Source organism: Phyllostomus hastatus, unplaced genomic scaffold (assembly GCF_019186645.2).
Source record: "Phyllostomus hastatus isolate PE091 unplaced genomic scaffold, TTU_PhHast_1.1 phas_scaffold_216, whole genome shotgun sequence".
NCBI lineage: Eukaryota > Metazoa > Chordata > Mammalia > Chiroptera > Phyllostomidae > Phyllostomus > Phyllostomus hastatus.
The window spans coordinates 22827020-22850552 of record NW_025334018.1 but is presented as its reverse complement, the minus strand read 5'-3'; the positions used below and the strand labels follow the sequence as shown (position 1 = coordinate 22850552).

At 65.4% G+C, this 23533-nt stretch overlaps 1 protein-coding gene across 1 annotated transcript; it reads right to left on the bottom strand.

Moving 5' to 3' along the window:
* Positions 1–4415: 4415 nt before the first annotated feature.
* On the bottom strand, positions 4416–23515 carry ALG14 (ALG14 UDP-N-acetylglucosaminyltransferase subunit). Its single transcript, XM_045861647.1, has 4 exons — positions 23283–23515; positions 21692–21843; positions 15151–15282; positions 4416–5039 (listed from the first exon to the last, which is right to left on the bottom strand). Exons 1-4 carry the CDS (start codon positions 23416–23418, stop codon positions 4809–4811), a joined length of 651 nt encoding a protein of 216 aa, XP_045717603.1. The 5' UTR covers positions 23419–23515; the 3' UTR covers positions 4416–4808.
* Between the last annotated feature and the right edge of the window lie 18 nt (positions 23516–23533).

Sequence of the window (23533 nt, the reverse complement as noted above, 5' to 3'; positions counted from 1 at the left end):
TCAGAGGTTGTCTTTCTGGCCATTGAATTTCAGATCGTTCTCCTGAGTAGACCGTGAGCGGGGGCGGGGGGCGGGGGGGAAGGACTCCAAGTCGGACAGAGAAGGGGTTGCGCGGTTCTTTGCCAGAAGCCCTGTCCCCGCCCCAGCGGGGCGCCCTGGCTGTGCTCTGAGGCTCCGCGCTCGGCGGCCCCCCCTCCCCCGCATTCTCACCGCCCCTCCCCTCCCCACCCCGAGTTCTCGCCGCCGACCCTCATGCAGGGGACACACGGCTTCTGTTTAAGCGCTGCGGTTTGCTGGGGTGGAAAAACCCCCCGTCACCCAGGGAAGGAAAAGCGATGTGGAGCCGAGTCCAGCGGTTTGCTTGCTCACGTGCCTGCGGCTAAACCCACCGGTGTCCGCGTCCCTGCCGCCCGGGGGCCGGGGACAAGGGGCCGTTGCCGGCCTGCCCAGCGGCCTTCCTCTTCCTCCCTCAGCCTCGGGGGCGAAGGGCCGGCTCCTCTCCTAACGTCAGGCCAAAGTAACCACGCCGGGGAGGGCTGGCTCCTTCTGGAAGGTTCTTGTTCTGACGGCCTGCTGCTTTGTAGCCAACCCCCCCCCCCGGACCGTGCTGGTGGGAAAAAGCAGCCATTAATTCTGCTGGTGGGCCCGGGGTCTGCATTCACGGGCACAGAGGGGGGCTCCCCCCTCTCCCCGGCGTCTGAGCGTCTGCTGGGGAGACCAGAAGGGCTGGCAGGGGCCCCACGACGGGGCTGGGGCCGTCGGAGACCTCTCCTGTCCCGCGTCCAGCACCTGGGTCTCGGTGACTGAAGTCGGCTCAGACACAGGGACCCTGCCGGTGCCCCAGCCCTCACAGCCTGGGGGCTGGGTCCTCAGGGGTGCCCCCAAGGCCAGTGTGTGGAAGGCAAGCATTTCAGGAGCCCAAGTCAGGCCGTCCCTCCCCTCCGGCTGCCAGGGCCCATTGGAAGGGGTCCCCGTGCCGGAGAGCACACAGGCGCCAGCAGGGCGGGCGGTGGGCCCAGTCCCACCGTCCTGGCTCTCTGCAGGTGAGGCCCTGTGACGAGGGTCGCTGGTGAGGGTGTGGGGACTCCTGTTTCCTGCAGAGGGGCCTCCCCACCCCCAGCGCCCACTGGGCTCCCTGCGCCAGGACTTAGCTTAGCTCTGTCTCCAGCACCCTCGGTCCTCGGGGGGCTCCGGCCGTAGGCAGAGACGGTGCCCCAGGGAGACACACGCCGCTGGGGCAGCCTCCTGGCTGCGGGGGTCCGTGTCTCGATCTGCCTTTCTTCGCCCACAAACGTGTATGGGTGCGGGCGGCCCAGGGACCCCCGAGGGGGCTGGATCTTCTCGGGGGTCCGTGAAATCAAAACGGTTTTCAGAAGAGCACGAAGACGTTATCTGCCCTCATCCCACTCCGCCTGGAGACTGTGTAGTTTTCCCGATGCCCCGTGACAGGCGGTGACATCGGTGCCCCGAGGGTGAATGGATGTGGCTCTGTGGGTTCTGTTTGGAACGTTTAATTCCTTCAGCGGCAAACGGGGGCGAATAGAGCCCACGCACACAGAGGTCTGTGGGGGTCTCGCACAGCCTTCCGGAGGGTAGCGAGGCCCCGAGACCGCCACCCTGGAGAACCACGGGTGTCGACGACACGGGACCGGTCGGCGGCAGGCGTAAGAAGTCACGCCCGGCCAGTGCCCGCGCTGCGTGCGGAGCTGAGGCGGGGGCACCGAGGGTGGGAGGAGGGAGGCGGCGGCGGAGGGAGAGGCAGCGGCCGTTTCTCCCTCCCCTGGTGTTTCCACGGGAACGGCGTCCAGAGGGAACCGAGCAGGCGAGTCAGCGCCGGCCTGGGTCTCGGGGCCCGGCCACGCGGGCGCTTCCAGAAGAAGCGGCTGGGGCCAGAGGGAGTTTGGGGGAGCTGGAAGGGGCCTTGGAAGGGGAACTGGGCGGAGGAGGGAAATGTTTAGGGCGACAGCCTGCAGCTCTCAGCTGAACGTCCCCGGCCTGGAGGCCTGCCCCGGTCTCCCACCCGGGTGGCCCCAGCACCCACCCTCCGTCTCAGGGCCCCGGTCGCGCCTGGGTTCAAATCCCAGCCCCGCCACCTTCCAGCTGGGAAGTCTCTCTGTGCCGCAGCCCCGCGGCCCCCGTGCTGATGAGACAGGGCCGTGTCCTGAAGAGCGAGCTCAGGCCACGGCCCAGGGGCTGGACGGGGCGCGGGCCAGGAGGGCCACCCCTCACCCCAGCCACGGCGTCCCGCTGGGGGTGGCGGTCGCCTAACACACTGCCTTCAGGCTCTCTGCTGGGACCTCCCAGATGGGAGAAAGCGGTCACTCAGCCGAAGAACCGACCCTGGAAGGGGGTGGGTTCCCGGGGTCACCCCGCCGTGGCAGGCCCGGTGGCGTGTCCCAGCCGCTTCTGACGGGAAGCCGGGCTCAGCCCCATCTGGGGGGGACATCCTCGGTTCAGTCTGCAGTCCCACCACCCTCTCTCCCGTGGACACGGGTCACAGCCCCCGCCGGTCCCGGCGGCAGCGGCTCCCTGGGACGGCTCCCGGGCGCGCTGTCGGGGGCAGCGAGCACCCGGCTGGCCGGCTGCCCGCCCTGGAGAAGCTCCGCGCGGCGGATAAGAATCTTCAGGGAAGGGGTGTGGGCAGGATGTGTGAGCACCCTGCCTCCCGCCCGAGGCCTCCCCGGGTGATTAATGTTCTCGAGTGAGCGGTCTCTTCCAGGAAAGAGCTGCGTCCCTGAGGGAGTCACGCCGGGAGGGGCACGCTGGCTTCTGCCGTCTTCGGCTCGCGCCGGGGACCGGGCACGGCCGTCCTCGCGCCTCTGCTTTGCCGGGCTCGCGCCGAGGGCTCGGGGAGCAGTGGCAGCCACGCTCGGCAGCGCGTGGGCCGGGCCCCGAGTGCGGCCCCGCGGCCCGAGCCCCCCGGTGCCGCCACACGCCGCGGCAGAGCCCGCGAGGCTTTCCCCCACGTCCCGGCTAAACGCGGTCCCAGCGGAGGGCCCGCACGCGCAGCACCAGGGACGTGGCTGCTGGGGAAACTCATGGTGTCTTTTCTGCCACTCCCGTGGCCCGAGCGCCGTGGGCTCCGGCCACCACGGGGCCTCTGCGGCAGGACCGCCCGCGGGGCTGGGGCGCAGCCCCGGGCGGACAGCAGCACCTGAATGGGCCAGAGCCCAAGTTCACCGCCTGCCTCTGCCCCAGCGCCCCCTCGGGAGAAAGTACGGAGCAGGGGGCGCCACTGTCCCTGGAGCATCCGTCACCTTCCCTCCGGGGAGTGTCACGGGCCATGTCTGCTTCGGGGTCCAGCCCGTGGCCCATGGGGATGGCCGGAGCTAGGGCTCAGGGGCGCCGCGTCGAGGCTCCAGGGCGGCCCCTGCGTCTCCTCCTCCTGCCCGCGGCTCTCGGCCGGATCGGGGAGGCCGCCCCGGCACCTTCGCCTCACGCCGTGGGGGCAGGCGCGGCTCTTCTCGCCGAAAGGCAGCCGCTCCCGCGAGGTCTTCGCGTTTCCTTGTGAGGCTGGCGTCCCACTTGTGACAAAGATCTGAGAGGAGGAGATAAACCCCTCGACTACGGCCAGGGGTCTTCTCGTTGGGTGGCTCCGTGGAAGGGACAGGGGTTGGAGGGGGCAGGGGCTGCCTGGCCAGGTCCCGCAGCAGGTGCGACCCGCGCCAGGTGCGACCCACGCCAGGTGCGACCCACGCCAGGTGCAACCCGCGCAGGTGCGGACGGGCGTCAGGAGGAGGGCAGGCGCTCGAGCGGGCCCTGCTGCACGGAGCGCGTCGCCGCCTGGCCGCGTGCTGGCGGGGGCTGACTGAGCGAGCGTGTGGGAAGTGCCCAGGCGGGCCCCTGGCGTCCGGCCAGCACCCGCAGAGTGTGGGCGGCGCACACCCTCCCGAGCCCGGGCGTCCCGGGACGGCCGAGACTGGCGGGCCTGGCCCTGCACACTGCCTAACACACCCTCGGAAACGGTTCTGAGAGTTTGGATTCCGGATACACAGAGCCACGTGTTTACTGCTACGGCAACGGTCACCTTTCAATTCATTTCAGCCATTACACAAGAGCTTCCCAAAGGTCCTGGGGATGGAGGCCAGGAGCCGACAGTGCCAGGCCGAAGGGCCAGGGGAGAGGCTGGTTTCTGTCCGTGGCCCCGGGGCTGGGAGGGCGCAGCCAGGGAGGCACTTCCCGGCCACTTCCTCTCTGCTGGGGGGGGGTGGGTTGCGGGGGCCACACAGGAAACGCAGCCCACTGGGTCGAACAAAGACAAACACCTTTCTTTCACAACGCAGAGTACCGGTTAAAAAGAATGCTAATCATACGGAGTCTGCATTTAGTTCTAGGAGAAAATATGACTAAACTAGTCAGCAGGTAACTTCTGAGCGATTCTTCGATGTAGACGAGAAGTCTGGCGCACAGAGGCGTGAGTACTGAATGGTTTATTAATGTTTGTCTCTTTTTAAAGATTTTATTTGTTTAGAGAGGGGGAGGGGAGGGAGGCAGGGAGGGAGAGAAACGCCCATGCGCGGTTGCTTCTCATGCGCCCCCACCGAGGACCCGGCCCGCAGCCCAGGCACGTGCCCTGACTGGGAATCGAACCGGGGACCCTGTGGTTCGCAGGCTGGTGCTCAGTCCCCAGAGCCACGCACACAGGCTGGGGCTGACGTGCGTCCCACAGGAGCACCCGGCGCCTCCCTGGGTGCCACACTCCTCTCCCGACGACCGACAGTCCCCCGGGCGCTCAGACGGCTTCGCGACACACGCGTCCTGTGGCCGACAGCGGGGCCGCGGGGTCGGAGGGGGCAGGCCGCCGCCCGTCAGACGAGCCGCCCCAGGAACACGGAGCCGGGGTGCTTCTCCTTCAGCGTGGGCCACTGCACCAGGAAGTAGTCGCAGAAGGGGCGCAGGAGGGCGCCGGACAGGGACAGGCGCTCCACGCGGCAGACGCTCTCCACGTAGACCAGGAGCACCTTCTTCAGGCCCAGCAGCCCCAGCAGCAGCGCCGCCGCGCACACCGGCACGCAGGTGCCCGGCCCGTTGCACAGCACCTGGGGGGGGGGCGGGGGGCGGGGTCAGAGCTCGGCGCCCTGGGCTCAGCGAGGCACCCCGCACCACACACCGTCACGCGTTAGGAGGGGTATTTTACGTTTGAAAAATTATGTGTTGTGTTGGCTATGCTACTACAGCTGTCCCATTTCTCCCCTCCACCCGCCCCCCCCCCGCCCTGCACACCCCTCCCACCCACCCACACTCCCCGCCTTTAGTTCATGTGTAAGTTCTTCGGCTTCTCCATTTCCCACACTATTCTTGCCCTCCCCCTGTCTACTTTCTGGCTACCACTCATGCTCCTTATTCCCTGTGCCTTCTCCCCATTCTCCCCTCCCCACTGATGGCCCTCCATGTGGTCTCCATTTCTGTGATTCTGTCCCTGTTCTAGTCGTTTGCTTAGTTGGTTTTTGTTTTGTTTTTTAGGTTAGATTGTTAATAGTTCTAAGTTTGTTGTCATTTTACTGTTCATATTTTTTATCTTCTTTTTCTTAGAGAAGTCCCTTGAACATTTCATATAATAAGGGCTTGGTGATGGTGAACTCCTTGAACTTGACCTTGTCTGGGAAGCACCTGATCTGCCCTTCCATTCTGAATGAAAGCTCTGCTGGACAGAGTAATCTCGGATGTAGGTCCTTGCCTTTCATGACTTCAAATACTTCTTTAAAAAAAAAAGATTTTATTTATCTATTTTTAGAGAGGGAAGGGAGGGAGAGAGAGAGAGAGAGAAACAATGTGCGGTTGCTGGGGGCCATGGCCTGACTGGGAATCGAACCTGAGACACTCAAATACTTCTGTACAGCCCCTTCTTGCTTATAAAGTTTCTTTTCAGAAATCAGTTGATAAGTCTTATGGGCACTCCTTTGTAGGTAACTCTCTCCTTTTCTCTTGCTGCATTTAAGATTCTCACTTTCTCTTTAATCTTGGGTAACTTAATTATGATGTGCCTTGGTGTGTGCTTCCTTGGGTTCAACTTCTTTGGGACTCTCTGAGCTTCCTGGACTTCCCGGAAGTCTATTTCCTTTGCCAGATTAGGGAAGTTCTCCTTCATTATGTTTTCAAGTTTTCCATTTCTTCCTCTTCTCCTTCTGGCACCCCTATGATTTGGATGTTGGAATGTTTAAAGATGTCCTGGAGGTTCCTAAGCCTTCTCATTTTTTAAAATTCATGTTTCTTTGTTTTGTTCTGGTTGAATGCTTATTTCTTCCTTCTGGTCCAAACTGTTGATCTGAGTCCTGGTTTCCTTCTCGTCACTTTTGTTTCCCTTTAGTTCACTTTTCATAGCCTTCACTTTTTTCTGTTTTGCGACCTTACTCAACCAATTCTGTGAGCATCCTGATGATGACCCGTGTTCTGAACTGTGCATCTGATAGGCTGGCTATCTCTTTGTCACTTAGTTGCATTTTTTTCTGGGGCTTTGACCTGTTCTCTCATTTGGGCCATATTGCTTTGTCTCGTCGTGCCTGTTACGTAGTAAGGGGCGGAGCCTTAGGGCGGGACAACCCACGGCGGTGTGTTGTGACGCTGGGTGTGGGGGAGGGGTCCGAGAGGGAACAGTGCTGCTTGCTGGGCTCTCCGTGGGCTCTCAGTCACTTCCCCTGCTCCCCACCAGCAAACTGGGCCCTTCTGGTGCTGGTTCTGGGTGGGTGGGTTTGTGTACGTTCTAGGACCCTGTGGGTCTCTCCAATGAACTCTCCTGTGAGGCTGGAGTTTCTCCCGCCGCTGCAACCCCCGCAGGTTTTTTCAGTCAAAGGTCTTGAGGCTTCAGTTCCCCGAGCTGGGGCCCTGGGTTGTGTGGTCTGCCTCGCTCCCCAGTTGTTCCTCCCGGTTTATCCGCACACGAATGTGGGGCTGCCCGCTCCGCCAGCTGCCGCCTTGCCACAGTCCTCTCTGCCCAGCGGCCCGTCTCTGCCCCTCCCGCCCATCTGGGTGAGTGTTTCTTCTTTAACTCCTTGGTTGTTGGGCTTCCGTACAGTTTGGTTTTCTGGCAGTTCTGGTTGTTTTTGGTTTTTAAATTTGTTGTCCTTCTTTTGGTTGTGCAAGGAGGCACAGTGTGTCTACCTATGCCTCCATCTTGGCCGAAACAGATTTTTTAAGTTTGTCTAAGTCTTGAATAATTCCTCGTCCAGATGCAATGTGTAGCCAGCCACGCGCTTTGCAGCCCGTGGGGCTGTGCTGAGCTCTCTCGCTCACCGCTCTGTGCCCGCCGCAGGCCCCTCCCCCGCTGTGCCTGGGTGCCCATCCTGTGCCATGGGGCCCGTGGGCACAGTGCCTGCCGCTCAGCCAGCACCCACTGGCCGGCTGTGTGTTGCTCTTCTCTATCGCTTCCACTCTTTTTCACGGCCAAGCAATATTCCACCGGAGGTGTGTGCCGCTGCTCGTCGGTCTGGCCGTCTGCCGTGGAGACCTGGGGTGCGCCCATCACCTGGCTGCTGCACGTGGCGCTGCAGCGAACCCGAGGCTGCAGGTGTCTGCAGGTCAGCGTGTTCGCGTTCTTCGGGTACAATCCCAGAAGTGGAACTACTGGACCAAAAGGCAGATCCATCTTCACTCTTCTGAGAAAATTCCACACTGTTTCCCACAGGGGCTGCCCCAGCCTGCATTCCCACCCACAGTGCACGAGGGTCCCTTTCCCCCGCGTCCTCACCAGCACGTGTTGCTTGTGGATTTATTGATGACGGCCGTTCTGACGGGGGGGGGGGTGACGTCTCCTTGCTGTTTGTCTTGCATTCTCCTGACAATAAGTGATGTTGAGTATCTCTTCACATGCCCATTGCCCATTTTGGGGGGGATTTAATTTCCTTTTCTGTACAAAACCTTTTTAGTTTGCTGTAGTCTCATTCGTTTATTTTTTTTCCCCATTTGTTTCCTTTGCTTGAGGGGACATGCCTGAAACAATCCTGCCAAGGGCTCCTTCCTCCCAGGGGGCTCCGGCCTTCCTGCCCTGCCCTGCCCTGCCCTGCGGGGCCCTGGAAGTCCCTGGCCACAGGGGGCACACAGGCCTGCCGGCAGGACGAGGAAACGAGACTGGCTGTGCAGCCCTGCTGGGAGCCTGGGCCCCTAGCTTCCAGGGATCCTCCTTGCGGGGCCTGAGCTCCGGGGCTGGCAGACGGGGAGACGGGGCGCAGAGACGCACAGGCGTCGGGCTCCCGAGTCCCCTCCCATCTCGGGGAAGCCCGGCTGCAGTCCCCACGCACACGAGGACGACCCTACACCCCGAGGGGCCCACGGCCTGGCTCCGCCTCCGAGTGTAGGGCTGGCAGCGAGCTGAGCTGGTGGAGGCCGCGCCGGGCTGGCTTTTCGGGTCTTTGCCCTGAGGAGCCAGCCCAGCAAGTAGCGTGAGGTCCCACTACGGCCCGATGTTCTTCGGTCTGGATGGCAAAGCCAGGGCTGCCCGGCGTCACCATTGGGGATCACGGCCGGGCCAGCCCCTTGCTGTTTCCACGGCTGCCCGGCCGCCGCCGCGCTCTGCGGGGGAAACGGAGCCTTGGCGCTTTCCTGTCCCCCGGACACGCGGTCCAGGTGCCAGCTTCCTGCCTTCCGGGCCCGCCTTTTCCCACTGCGCTCCAGCACCCTGCGGCACTTTCAGGGAGACGCCTGCTTCCCGAGGCCCAGCGCTCCCCCACCCCGGGCGGCCGGCGCAGGAGCTCGCCCGAGGGCGCGGGTGCCAGGGTGGGGGCGGCCTCTGCGCCCCCAGGCTCGTCCCTGCAGGTGGGGGGCAGCCCCTGACCTCTGCACATACCGTGCCCCAGCGTGGCGCTCCGTGGAGTGACCCCGCTGGACCCGACGGCAGCCCTCCGGGTGGGCGTGGCCACCATGGCGTTGGGACAGGCCGACGAGGGTGCTTGTTAGGTGACGAGGCCAGGCCGCACAGCGGAGACTCAGGCCAGCCTCCAGGGGACGGCGGGCGCCGCATCCGGCGTCTGTGTGGGGCCGCGGTGCCCGCCACCAGGCCCGGCCCTGGCGGGACTTGCTCCCGGGCAGAGGGGACGCCGGGAGGTAGTTGAGGGCGCGACTCTGGCCACTGTGAGCGACCACTTGAAGTTCCCGCAGAGAGCCCGGGGCAGACCCCCGCCACGGGCCAAGGTGGGGCGCAGACCCTTCCAGCAGGTAAAACGGGGGAGCGGGGACCATGGAGAACCGGGGACTTCCTTTCTGAACAGGGAGAACCGGTCGACTTCAAAGCAAGGCCAGGACTCGTCCCATGAGCGGCGTTTTCTCCGGGTCCTTGCCTCGTGGGCACGGGCACCCGTGCGCCGAGCCCCTGCTGGCCCGGCGGACGGCCGGCCCGCGGCGCCCCTCAGGTGACCCGTGCCCAGACGCGTCCCCCGCACCGTGAACTGACGGACTCGGACGGAGGGCCACCTGACACCTTAGTTCTCGGTCAGAAGGGTGCACACGAACCCTCGCAGGTTCTTTCTGGCCGCGGCCCTCCTGCCTCCTGGGGTGGCTCAGAGGGCTGGGCGCCGTCCCACCGACGAAAGGTCGCCGGTTGGATCCCTGGTCAGGGCACCGGGCTGGGCTGCGGCCTAGGTCCCCGGTCAGGTCTGGACGTGTGTGAGAGGCAGCCACTGACGTTCCTCTCTCACACTGACGTCTCTCCTTGTCTTTCTCCCTCTCCTCCCCACTCCCTGAAAATAAATTAAGTAAATAAATAAACCTTTAAGAAACTCTGGCTGTGTGAGAGCGAGGGAGAAGCACAGTGACAGAACCCGGCCCCGGGCGGGGACTCAGGAGCCCTGGCCCTTGTGGTTGGAGGACGCGGTCCCCTGGGGCCCCGCCCGGCTCCCGGCCTCACGGATCGCAGGCCCGTCCGAGCGCCTGGCCCCGGCTCGGCCACAGGGCAGGAGGGACGCGGGCAGGAGACTCGGCCCCGGGCGCTGCCGCGCTCACGGTGCAGCCCGGGGAAGGGGGGGCCCACAGAAGGAGGGCCACAGGAGCCCTGCACGTTCAGGGGGCGTCTGCGGGGGGGGTGGGGGGGGGAGGCAGGGAGGGACGCGGCCCCGAGAGCAGACCTGCCCCCTCCCGCAGCTGCGCACGCGCTGTGCACAAAGCAGCGCTCTGTCCCAGGTCCGTGCGAGCGGCTTCGACACACGGGAGACCGGGGAGACCGGGGAGACCGGAAGGCGACGTGGCACCGTGCTGCCGAGGGGAACGTGCTGCCCTTGGCCGCACGGCAGGCTCCGCCCCTCCCGGCAGAAGTGCACACACGTCAGTGCTGACGTCAGCGCCCGCCCCCACGCCCCCACCGACAGGCCTGCCCTGACCCGCGCTCTCTCCCAGGCCGAGGCCCCGCAGCAGCAGCAGCAGGGAGCTCCTTTCCGTTTACGAGTGGGCAGCACCTGCCCGCGCTCCTGCCGTCTCTGATGGAGACCCTCCCGCCCCCCAGAAGCACGTGACACGGCCCGCTCCGGGAGCCCACGCGGTGAAATCCGCAAGGGGCTCGCCAGTCCCTCAGGAAACCCACGGTGGTCAGTTTGCTCGACCCACTCATGGGTCCGGTCGGACAGGCGGGCAGGCCTCGCTCCTGGGCCCGGGAGAGGGTTGGAGCTGGCCCCGCTGGTGCTGCGGGGGAGACGGGGACGGGACGGGACGGTCCCCTCAGGAGACACTGTCCCGGTGCAGCTGGGGTCGCACGCGGAGGGCAGCTCTCTCTGCGGCTGGCGGAGCCCCACAGAACAGCCCCACCCTGTGTGACACCAGGAAGAGCCGCGCCAGGAGGCGTCGGGCTGCACCGGCAGGAGTTACGCCCGGAGGCCGGGAGACAGAAAGGGCCGGAAAGCAAACCCCCGCAGAGGAAGCGACAGCCTAAACAGAGGCCTCTCACCCACGGGCTCGGGGGTGGGGCAAGAAGGCGAGGGCACAGTGTCCCCAGGGGCTGTTAGAAAACACTGAGTGGGAATCTTTTTTTTTTTTTAAATACAGTAAAAAACACTTAAGTGGCTCCTTGACACGTGGGCATCAGACCACAGTGACTCTGGCCGGGGACGGTCCAGGCGGGTGAGGGCACCCACGGCCCCCGCTCCGGCCCTCGGCGGGTGCGCCTCCCACTGCTCGCGGATGTTGTCGCAGCGCCAGAGGGGACACGGCTGCCCCTGCTGCAGGGGGGTGAGGGGCTCCTGGCGCTTTCCCTGGCTGCTCTGACGGAGGCGGTCAGAGACACCCAGAGAAGAACTCCAGGGTCAGGCTGGCGGGCGCACAAGCCAGCCAGGTGCGGCCACACAACGTGTTTTTCCTGTTCCTCCTTCCCCCACTTCAAAGCCTGGAGCGGCCACTTCCGCCCCCTCCACCCCGTGACCCGGCCCCTCCCCTTCAACTCGCACTGAACCCCGAGGGCTCCGGCGCTGGCGCGGGCACCAGGGTGCAAGTCAGGCCTCAAGGAGCTCGCAGTTGGCACCCGTTCCCCCGCGCCCGGGCTGCCTCCCGGGGGACCCCTCCCACGGCTGGGGCCGCAGCCCCGCCCACGCCGCGTCCTGCGGTGCCCTGGTGCTCCCCTCTCCCCTGTCCCCTCTCCGCCCTCAGAGCAGAGGAAGGCACCCTTGAAACACACTGAACAGAAGGTCACTTCGGGGACTTTCGGAGGCTGCACACAGAGCTCTGCCGACCCGCAGGACACCGGACAGCCCCGGACGCCGCACCCCAAAGCCTGCCCTTCCCTCCCCCCCCCTCCGCCCAGCTGCCCACCCCCACGGGCCCCGTCTCTCGGGTTCACGCCTCCCACTGCCCGCACAGCGGACCCCTCCGGAAGCAGCCCCCTCCGGAAGCAGCCCCGTTTCCACCGGGCTCCGCTCCTCCTCCTGCTGCGCTCACGGCGGGGTTCTGTGCCCCTGCCACCACGGGACACCCGCCAGCCTCCACCTGGGAGGAGGAGGCCCCTGGGACGGCTGGGGCCCTGACAACTCGGGGGCCACGCAGGCAGAGCGGAAGGACAGGGCACGGGGGCACAGAGCCACACGGCTTCCGCAGCCGGAGGCCGGCCCGCCGTGCCGTGCCGGGTGGGACAGGCCCCGGGAAAGGGGAGAAGCCCAGTTTCCGGCGCGGGGAGTCCCGGGAGGGGAGCCAGAGATGGCGGAGCAGTCTCGGACCGACGGGCCCAGCCCGACTCGGACGGCCTGTGCGCTGAGGTCGTCCAGAACGCTGACCAGAAGCCACCCTGTTCAGACTGCAGATGTCACTGCTGGCAGGAGGCAGCCCCGGGCCGTCACCGAGCCGGCGTGCCGGGGCACAGCTGCCAGCCCACACGGCTCGGAGAGCGGGCGTCAGCCCGAGGGAACCAGAGGGTTTCCGCCACCCCCATGGCTCCCGCCCCGGGGACTGGACTGTTGTCAGGCCAGCCCCTCGAGTCCCCACGGGGCCGCTGAACGGGCGGGGAGGGCCCAGGGGCCACGCTGGGAGAAGGGGCCCCGGCCTGACCTCTGTGCCCCGAGCACGTGGCCGCTCCGCGGGGACCGCCGCTGACCAGACGTCGCCGGACGGCTCCCAGCCCGGTCTCGTGAGTCTCGGGACACTCGAGGCAGCAGACGGCGTGGCCAGTTGTTCTGACGTGACTCGGCCTGAAAACCTCCCTCTCCCTTAATTCCACTCACAGACGGTCATCCCGGGTCAGCGGAGCCTGCCTGTGTGCAGCCAGGTCTCCTCTGCACGTGTCGTGAGGGGTCTGACCGCCAGGACACGCAACGCCGGACGAAGGCCGCCGTGCAGAGGGGGCAGGAGCCAGGGCAGCAGCGGGGAAGCCAGGTCCCCGCACTGGTTATCGTCAGGGAGTCAATGGGCCTCGTTCGTGTTTCCAACGCGTGCCGATCAACAGGCCAATAAAAGTGCGACAGACGAGGCAACCAGTGCGGCCAGTGCCGCCCGGTCTGTGACTCACCACCGAAAACGCCCAGTTAAAAAAAATCTCGGTGTCCTGCTTGCGGACAATAACCCACTGTCCATGCTGACCGCGGGCCGCCGTGAACTTAGACATTTCCCAGCTCACACTGGGTGAGAACCACGGGAAAAAGTGACTCCGGGGAGGATGGCCTCTGTTCACGTGAAGTGGGAGGGGGCGCGTCGTGGACACACGGAGACGCGTCTCGGCGCATCGCACCGGCCCGGGCGTCGGCAGAGGCGGGGCGTCGGCTGGGCTGGTCCGCTCCTCCCAGTGTGTTGCACGCGGAGAATCTGAGGTTCACCCTCCACTCGATGAAACTTTAAACCAGCGTTCCCGTCTGTGTGCAGAGCTCCTTGCCCCAGTCCCCTTCAGCAGCAGCAGCCAGCCTGGGGACGCCCTCGGCGGACACGGGTCACCGAGTCAGCCTCCTCCGCCTCCTCCGGGACAGACTCGCTTCCCCGCGGGGGCACGTCTGCCGGACAGTGGGGCGTCAGCCTGCTCTCCCGGGACGCCCTCCAGGACCCCCCTCTGGGGAGGGGCTAAAGAAGAGACGGCAGTGAGCAAACCTCGGGGTCTCGGGGGCAGGGCAGTGAGCTGCGGAGAGTGTCCCACGGGCGGATCGCTGCGTGCTCCGTGTGCGCTGCGTGCTCCGTGTGCGCTGCGTGCTCCGTGTGCGCTGCATGCTCCGTGTGCTCCACGTGCTCCGTGTGCGCTGCGTGCTCCGTGTGCGCTGCATGCTCCGTGTGCGCTGCGTGCTCCGTGTGCTCTGTGTGCTCCGTGTGCTCCTGGGGTGGGGGTGGGCAGGGGAGCGCACAGGGAGGAGTGTGGGGGGCCAGGACTGGCGGGCGCCCTCGGCGGGGCCCCGAAGTGGGGACAGAGCGTCCCGGCCTCCCGGCAGGCCCGCCGGGCGGGGGACCGGCAGAGGTGCGGAGGCGGCAAGCCCCCGAGGCTGCGGCCCGGGAGCGCAGTGCCGCGCAGAGGCCGCAGAGGCGCAGAGGCGCAGAGGCCGCGCGCTGTGGTGCTCTCGGGGACCGTGCACGTCTGCACCCAGTGCGCCCCTCCTGAGGTGTGCACGGGCCGAGACGCGGTTCACGTGCAGTGCAGCACGCCCTTTCGGGGTGCGGCCGGGGCTCGGGCAGAGGCACACGGCCGGGAGCCGCCCTCCGCAGCGGTCGAGAGAGAGAAACACGTGTGGCACGGTGGGTTTCAGAGGGGTTTACACGTCAAACAGCCGGGCACGTCCCGCGTGGTTTCCGCCCAGAGAGGTGGCGCAGCGGTCAAGGCCGGGGTCCCGGCCCCAGCCCCGTGCTCCGGCCCCAGCACTGACTCTGGGCTAGCTGCTCCGCGTCCTGGGGCCCCACCCTCGAGCCTCGAGACGCCAGGGACAGCCGCACAGACCTCAGGGGCACGGCACCCAGCAGACGTGAGCGCCGCGTCCCAGACGGGGTCCCCAGGGGAGAAGCGTGACCTGCCCTGCTGCCCCCACGCGCTCCGGGGCGGTGAGGACCATGACCGAGTGAGACGCAGAGGCAGGCCCCGGGCTCAGCCTGCGCGGGCCGGGCGAAGGGGAGGGGCACCTGGTCGGCGTTCCCGCCCGAAAGGAGAGACTTTTCCTTCGAGGTGGCCCCAGAGGTAGGACGAGACAGCGCTCTGCGACAGGCCACAGGACAACCAGAGGCACCCAGGGCGGACCCTGGGGGCCCTCGCGGGGTGGTCTGGCTCCCTGAGGAGTAGCCAGGCCCGTGGCCGTGGCCTTCAGTCCCCACCAGAGGGGCTTCAGCGCACGAGGGGGCTCCGCCCGGGAGGCCGGCCGTGGCGGGGCAGCCGACCGGGTGAGGGTCGCGTGTTTAAACGGGTCCAGGGCAGAATGGAAGGAGGAGCCCCACGCTCTCTCCCCCCCTCCCTCCAGGAACACCCTCCACTTTCACAGGCCCGTCCACAGTCCTCGTAGAGTGTTCGGTTTGGTTAGAAGGAAGCCGAGAGACGCCCATCCAGCCCTCTCGCTGTAAGGCCAAGACCGAGGCCCCGAGCTCGGGGGACGAGCCGAGTGGGCCCGCAGCCCCTCCTCCCCCTCGAGGGGTCAGAGGCCGAGGCCAGGCCGCCCCCAGAGCCCCGCGGACGTCAGCCCCAGGTCACTGCACCCCGCGCCGGCAGGGCACACCAGCACTCGCCCGCAGCGGGTCTGCCGGGCGGGTCTGCCGGGCGCACGGCCGCGGGGCCGTGGGGGGGCCGCTACGCACCAGGTCTGGCTTCAGGCGGTAGGTCAGCGGAAAGGAGAGCCAGGCGGCGCGCAGGGTGGTGAACACGGTGGACAGCCAGGACTGCTGGACCTCGCGGCTCCGGGGGATGCGGTGGATGTGGTACTCGGGCCGCTGCAAGGAGAGCGGAAACCGGGTCAGCGGGCCGCCGGCGCCAGGGCCCCACGGGCGGCCTCTGCGCACGGCGCTTCCCGGACCGTTCCTGACGCCCACCCCCGCTGCTCGTGGGTCCAGCCAGGACGCTTTCTCGGCTTCCCGCGGCACAAGGCACACGTCTCTGGGTGACGGCCGGAGGTTTTCTAGGCTGCGCCTGGAGGCGCCTGCTGCGTGGCAGGAAGGCGTGCGCGAGCCTCTGCCTGCAGCTCGCCGGCCCCCCCGGTGGGCGCCCCTCCCCCAGCTCTAGGGCTCCCGCACTCCCCCCTCTTCTGCCCTCTGTCCTGTGCCTGGATCCTCACTGGAGGCTCGCGCACCAGCCCTTTCTGGGGAGAAACGGAATAAAAATGGAACAAAAACGGAGTCCTAGGGGGACAGTCAGATGTTTCTGCTGAACCTCGGACCCCAGGGCTCTCCTGGCAAGCACTGCTGCGCCCCCTGCTGCGACCCCTGCTGGCAGCCACGTGGCGACGCAGGTCTGGGAAGTAAGTCCAGGGCTCACCCTGCAGCAATGAGGCCCCCTCTGGCCCACAGTGGGCAGGAGCGGAAAAGAGGAGGAAAGAGGAATGTAAAAGTGAGACTCTGTCCTGTTCTCGCTCTGCCAAACAGCAAAACACCTGTCCCCGCCTATCATTTGTCTGTCCACCCAGCCACCCACCCGAGCCCCCAGACGCAGAAGGGCAGGGCCACGCCCCACAGCGCCCCCATGGCCCCACGCACCACCGTGACCGGCACCTGCGTGAGCATGCAGGGGCGAGGTGCAGGGGCGGGGCTGCCGAGAGCGAGCACTGGAGCAGCGTGACAGACAGACGCAGAGGGCAGACGAGGTTTTCAGAGCCCTCCTTCCTCTGACAGGAGGAGAAGCCCTGGGCTGGGTGCTGACAGGGGTGACAGCTGGCGACTTCCACGGCACCAGCCGGAACGGCCTCGCCGCTGGGAACCCCAGACGGGGCTGGCCGGCCTGGGGGTCATGGGGGACTCTACAGAGGGGGCTCTGGCCGGCCCGGGGTCATGGGGGACTCTACAGAGGGCTGCAGTGACCGGGACAGAAACAACCCCACCTGGGAGCCCCGAGGGCTCCGCAGACCACAGCGGAGCGGACGCCACGGCCTGCGAGGTGCTCCTCACTGTCACCGCGCCCCGGAACCTGCGGCACGTTGACGGCTTGGGGAGCGCCACCCTGCCATGGGCTCTGGCTCGACACACGTCAAAGCCGGAGCGGCAACGTTCCGTTCAGCCCGCAGCGGTTGCAGCTTTCTCCCACGGCGGTCTCCTAACAATGCAAGGGCTGACGCACGCTAACAGGGCACTGGACGGGCCCACCGTCGCTCCGACATCGGGACAGCCCGAGCTCGCCGCGCCAGGGACACGTCTCTGTGCGTGCGCGGCGGCTGCAGACGGGGCCCTGCAGACAAGCAGCCCACCACGCTGGGGGCACCCGGCTCCCCAGACCTCGGTGCCCACACCAGCCGCGGTGACGGCAGGGCCGGCTCTCGGCCCGGGGGTTGAGGCCTGGAGGCCGCCCGCAGAGGCATCCCCTGGCTGGAGAGGCCGGCCCGGGAAAGGGAGAAGCCGCCTGCTCCTGGAGGGATCACCGCCCGGTGCACGGAGTCGGAGGCCCCGCCCAAGGCACGCCAGCGGCCTGCTCCCAGCTTCCGGTCCCTGCCTGAGGCCCGCAGGCACCGGTCTCCCTTGGGTGGGTCCCTGTCTCCCAGCCTCGGCCCAGCAGTTTGGGTGGGACTTCAGCCCGCCCCCTTCACCACCTCTAGCTCCCACTTCTGGGGGGCCCAGAAGGGCCTAACCAGCACGGGACAACCCCGAGCCCGGCCACCACGCACGACTGGGAACGTCACCCAGCCGAGGCCACCAGGCGGGTGTTTGCTCCTGGGAAGAGAAGCCTCGCGTCTCTCCGACGCCGACACGGGCCGTCTTGGTCCGTCCTCACGCTGGGGCAACGGCGGGAGGCCAGGGCCAGGGCCAGGGCGAGGGTCTGCCGTAGCTCGGCACGCGCTAGGGGCCCGTGCCATTCACCCGGCGCCGCGCCGGGGGAGCGCCAGGCACCAGCAGCTGCAGGGAGTGCGGTGTGTGGTTCAGGTGCTCCGGCCCCGGTGACCCGGCTCTGGTCCAAGGGAAGCCTCGCCCTTCCTGGGGTCGTGGCGAGGGGACCCTTAAGGTTCGGGAGGGGATTTCGGACGTTGAATCACTGAAGTACTTCAGAGCTGTGTCCCCGTCTATGTGACGTGCTGTTCTGAGAACAGTCACTCCGTCACTGAAACGGCCGCGTCGGGGTGGGTCCGCACCTGCAGCGCACCACGGCGGTTTCTTCTTCTCCAGACGCCCCCCCCCACCCCGCCCCGCTCCGAACGGGCTTCCGCGTCGGGGGTGCTCGTCTTCACACGGGTACGGCTCGTTACAAAGGGGAAAGCGCAAACACACGGCAGCCACACGCTAAGGGTGCGGTCGTGTGAGACCGGGGCTGTAACACGTAACTCCCAGACTGCAGGGAGCCCCCCAACGGCAGGGATGGGCCAGGTGGCCGGCGCCCCACCCGGGGGCGGCCCTGGGGGTGTGGGAAGGGGGCCGTCCCGACGGCTCTGGGCCCACCACCGGCTGACCGAGGAGCCCTGCAGCCGGCACACTGCCCCAGACACCTGGCTGGGAGACGCCACCCCAGCACCGCCTGGGGCTCGGGCGGCGGCCAGGCCAGCCTGCCCCTGACCCGCGGGGCCGCCCCCAGAGCACCGGTGCTCACGCCGCGTGTTTGGGCTGTTGCCAGAGCAGCTGTTTCCTGTCAGCAGGTGTTCCTCCCACGGCGGCGTTTCTCTCGTCTCAGCTCTACTTCTAAAACACAACCCTCGCTGTTCTCTGACTGTCGTCTTAGAAGATGTTCAAAGACACAAACGAAAACCAACCATCAGCCGCACACCAGACGACCCTCCCCCTCTGCGCAGCCTTCAGACGGCCCGATCCTCACGGAACCCTGCCGCACTAAAGGGCTCCCAGATGACCTTCCAAAGTCGGCGGAACCTGCCTTGTCGCCTCCCCACTCCGTCCCCACGCCCCCGCCACCGCTGCTCTCGTCACACGCCCACACGCCCTCCTCTGGTCCGCGCGGGGCCTGCCCGCTCCACGTCCCCCCTTTCCCCACGCTGTGTCCCCGGTCGGACCCCCGATCTTCCTTGGGAAGCCACCCCAACCCCCCAGCCTGGGGGTTCTGCCCTCCCTCCCACCCCATGTTGGAAGCCGCAGGTGCCTGTGGTCTTGCCACCCCCTCCAGCGCCCTCGGCTCAGTGAGACGCCTGAGGGTGCTGACCGCCCACCCCCCTTGAAGTCCCTGTCTCCTCCGCTCCCAGCTGGCTCTGCGCAGCGGCCGCCACCCACGACCGCCTTCACTGCCCTGCCGAGGATCCCCAACTCCTCCCGGGCTGGCCTGGCTCCCCGGAGTCCCTGTGAGAGCGGGGAAGTGGGGTCCGTGTGGGGACTGTCCATTCAGAAGAGCCACAGGTCTGCCCACCAGCCCTGATGCGCGGCTGTGCACTGCCACCTGGTGGCGGCCCTCGGGATGACAGTGACTGGGCAGGGGGCGGGGCACCGGAGCCCACAGTGACAGCAGTCCGTCCACTCCTGCTGGCCCAGGCGGCCGCTTCTGAAGCTGAGGGGCCCTCTGGGGGTGGGAGGGGGAGAGAAGAAGGGGAGAGAGCCGGCAGGGCCTCCCTGGGTCCATGGTGGCTGCCCCATCCTCACTGCTGCTCTGACCACAGGCCGCGCGTTCTGCTTGCTTGTCTTGTTTTCTCGCCCACCCCCCCGCCCCCAGCAACCAGAAACCCTACTGACCCAGCTTTCAGCCAAGGCCAGGACCCCCCCACCCCAGCTTCCCACCCCTGCTGGTGCCCTGGCTCCCTCGGCCCGCTGCCCGTCTCCCCGGTCCCAGTCCCGCTGGTCCCCACCCTCCACCCGCGCCTCCTCGCAGTCCGTTTGAAGCGGCAGGCGCGCCCTGGCCCCCAGACCACGCAAACGTTCCGACGGCCCCTCACGGTGCGTGTGTGTGCGCTGCGTTCACGTCCCAGCCAGCAGCACCCCCAAGCATGCATGCGTGGGCACGGCCTGCCCGCCCTTTCCTGTCAGCAGGTTGCTCGGTGGGGCTTTCTCCTTGTTTTTTAGCCTTTTCTCTAATCAAAGTAAGACCCTCGCTTATGGTAGGACATTTGGAAACTTGTAAAACTGCTGCTCGATGTGTCTAGTACCAGACTGTGCCCTGCCCCTGGGCCCCTGCTCCCGTCTCCAGGGTGTGGGGGGTGGGGGGGGGACGTCCCGCTGAGACACAGCTGGCCAGGGTCCGCTGCGCTTGGAGAGGAGGGAGGGTCCGAGTTTCCCCCGCGGCCTCGCAGACCCGAGCTGGTGACCAGTTCCGCTCGGAGAGGTCCCACCCGGTCTTTCCGAAGCGTGGCTTCGGCCACCTTTGCTTTAGAGCTCACCCCTGGGGAACTATGTTTTCTTCAGAAGGCTCTGCAAGATATGCTTTCATGTAAGTAATTGCACAGCTAATGTTCAGGGTTTTTTAAATTTTGCTTTTCTGCTACTTGCCTTTCCGACAGCTTTATTCCAGGGGGCTGAGGCACTTCTCCCAAGGGAAGCCCGTGTCTCCCAAGGGAAACTGCTCAGAGAAACAAGGGCAGCCGGCAGGGCTTGAAGTGAGCAGAGCCCTGGCCAGCGCGGCTCCATGGGCTGGGCGTCATCTCGCGAAGCGAGAGGTCGCCGGTTCAGTTCCCAGTCAGGGCCCGTGCCTGGGCTGCAGGCCGGGTCCCAGAACGGTGTTTCTCTCCCCCCTCCCCTCTCTCTAAGAATAGATAAATAAAGCACAGAAACAATGATTTATTTTCATTCTTGTGTACATATAAATAAGGTGAATCTTGTACCTGAAGACTTTAAATACCATTAAAAAAACTACAGTGGACCAAGGAGTAATCTCAGTGAAGTTTCTGCAACACAGGAGGTGATCTCCACCTTGGAATTAACAAAACTATTAACTTAACATTCTTAAGTTAAAATCCAGTTTTCAATCTGCTGCATGCTTACACCTGCATGACCAGGTGAATGCCAGCATCTAAATACCTTTCCTACAAGCTAGCAAAAACATTTAGAAGTTCACTGAATAACTGCATATCAACTGCATATCAATTAACTTATAAACCAAACAAGAGAAATTCCCTCTGCTACTTGGGCTGTTAACTCATAGCCTCTGATTTCTAGGAGGGTCTGAGGTTCCAGGAAGGGTGGGCTCGTGGTCACACTGCGGGCCAGCATCTCCCCAGGACTGGGTGTGAGCTGTGCTCTGAGCGGCAAGCACTCAACCCCCCGCCGGGCACAGGGCACTGCCATGGCCCGGGCTCACGGGCGGCACAGCCGTGCTGGCTTGCCGGAGGGGGCCGGGAAACTCAGCCACGGAGAGCCACATGAAGCCGCAGACGGCAGGAGCGTCGTGTAGGGCCAGGAAGCAGCTGCGGGTACAGCTACGTCAAGGAGCGGGGGGGAGAGGGGCTGGGTGGGGGGCTGTGTCTACAAACAGTTCAGCGGAGACTGCCACCCGGAGGACACACTAAAAGTGCCTGCAGTTAGAGTGTGAATTTGACTTTGGTTCTGGCAGGTAATGTAATTAAATGAACCCGAAAACGCTCCTCCCGTGAACAGATTACAATGCTGTAGGAAATGTAACTACATACCTTCAACATGTGCTTTTGCACTGGGAGGAAGGGAATTCCTTCCCTGCCAGGGACAAGAAGAAAACAAGCAGGAAGCAGACGGTGCCCAGCAGGAGGTGAGGGAGCAGGACAGGTCAGAGACCTGGGCAGGGGTGGGGTGGGGCGGACTGCCCTGCAGGGTTGGGGGCGGGGGTGGCAGCTGACATTTCGGTGACAGTGACACTCCCTGTCCCGGAAGGTCACCGTGCCTCGGGGCTCAGGGCTCGTCCTGTTCTGCCTCTAACTAGACTCAGTCCCTGGGTGGCCTCGCCCACTTGCTCACTCTAAGTCCGCACCGTCACGCAGACACACACGACGGCCAAGCTGATATCCCGGACCAGGTTCCCTCCAAGCGTCACTCGTGGAGCCGACCGCAGAGCCCGCGGCTTGCTGGGGCGGTCACAGACATCCCGCCGCGTGGAGTCCCCCCGCTGCCTCTGGGGTCTTGCTCACGTAGGTCGAGGGCAACTCCATTTCGTGGTGGCTCCGGCCGGAAGCCTGGATGTCACCCTCCGCACCTCACCTGTCTCCCACACCCGCATCCCCACCCAAGTGCCACGGGATTGCTTCCCGGGAAGACGAAACCCAGTCCACCACGTGAAACCTCCTCAGGAACAGAAATGGTCACTTACCGTGGTACCGGGGTCTCTCTCAGCTCGGCTCTGTTCGAAAGAATGTATCTTCTGGGCACTGAACTCGTCCGTGTCGGCAATGACGTAGTGCCTGGGGCGGTAGGCGCTGGACAAGTGCCCGAGCAGCCTCAGCATCTCGGTGGTGTGCCCGCCTGGAGGAGGAGAGGAAGCCTCAGCCGGGGAGGCCAGGCGGGCACAGCTACTTGACCTGCTACGCCCGTGCTGACCTCTGAGGCAGGAGGAGCGGCTGGAAACAGGAATGTGTGCCCTGGTGTGAGCTCTGCTTTTAGGCGGGGAAGAGGGTAACCAGTGCATCCATATAAAGCCAGCGCTCACAGCAGGTGCTGAGGCAGGTGGCGAGCGGGGGAAGGCACACCTCACGCTACGGAGAAGGGGGGAGGGATGGGACACACAGAGAGAGGCAGAGGGATATGGGGCAGCAGGGAAATTAGAGCGGGGTGGGGGAAGCCCATGGTTGGGAAAAGCTAAGCCTTGGGGTGAGTGGGGGAGACCCCTCCCCAGTGATGGTGGAGGGGACTCAAGGACCAAGCTAGTGGGAGTGGGAGGCCGCTGGGCGGGGCGGGAGTGTCAGGACAGGGGCTGGAGAAGGACGGATGGGAGGCGTGTGTGTCCGAGGGATGGCGGAGGAGGCGCAGCAGCGTCCCCGAGCAGGACCGGGTGGGAGACAGCCGAGGACACCCGCGCGTTCCACTGCTGACACCGTGCGGTCCCCGGAATCGCAACCCTTTCGCTTCAGGAGCACGAATCGAAAAGAATCAGCTGTGTTAGCTGAGTGTCCTTCACGGAACAAACACCCAAAAGGTCGGCCACCTGTCGCGCTGGCCACGTGCCACCTAAGCAAAGCCGGCTGCTGGCCGACCAGCCGGTGCAAACCTAGTCGCCTTCACTCTGGCCTCGAGCCTCGGGCGGGGGCGGCCCTGACCTGTGTCCGCGCTCCCTCATCACTTCCCTGCGCCGCAAGAGAGCGCTCCCGGCAGGGACCCAGCGCACGCAGCAGGGGAACGTCAAACCCACGGGGCGCCTGCGTCCTCCGGACACACCGGTCGTCCCGCAGGAGAAGGGGAAGCGCGGCTGCCCGGGTTCCAGGAGGAGCCGGGCACAGACAGAGAGCACAGCGCACGTGTCAGTCTGGGGACTTAGGCTCGAACTTGAACTTCTGTCGCATTTAAATGTGACAACTCACCTCGCCTCCCTGATCGTGATCCCTAAACTAAGGACGAAATGCCTAGACTGATGGTGCAAACCAGCAGCATATTCTTTAGGGAAATTGCATGTTGGCATCAAGAGGCATCTGCGTCCTCCCGGCTCACTAATAGTTTATCAGACAACTACACGCTGGAGAGAGGCGTAATTACAGACAAGTGCGAGGCGCTCATTCGTCATTCGAGTCGCGGCCCCGCAGCAGCAGCAGCCCGCAGGCAATGGGCATGGCTGGGGGTCGGTTCCGGAGAAACTACAACTCCCGGCGAGCAACGCGCACAAAGCGCTGAGGAGACCGGGGAAGGAGTCGCGGTGCACTCTGGGGTTTGTAGTCCCACCACAACCCGACGGTCCCCGCCCCCATACTTACCGGACCCGGCCACCACCAAGAGGCTGACAGACTTCCGGGGCACAGTGACCTGTGAATGAAGCACGAGCCATAGCCGCAGGGCCACGACCGCGGCCAACGCCCCTGCCGCGGCGATCAGGATGAGGAGGGCCCCCATTCAACGGAATGACGCATGCGTGATGGCCCGTGGACAGCCAGGAGGAACGGTCGTAGTTCGGGAACTACGGGCGCTGAGAGGACTCAAACTCGACACGTCCGACGCCTTACTGGGC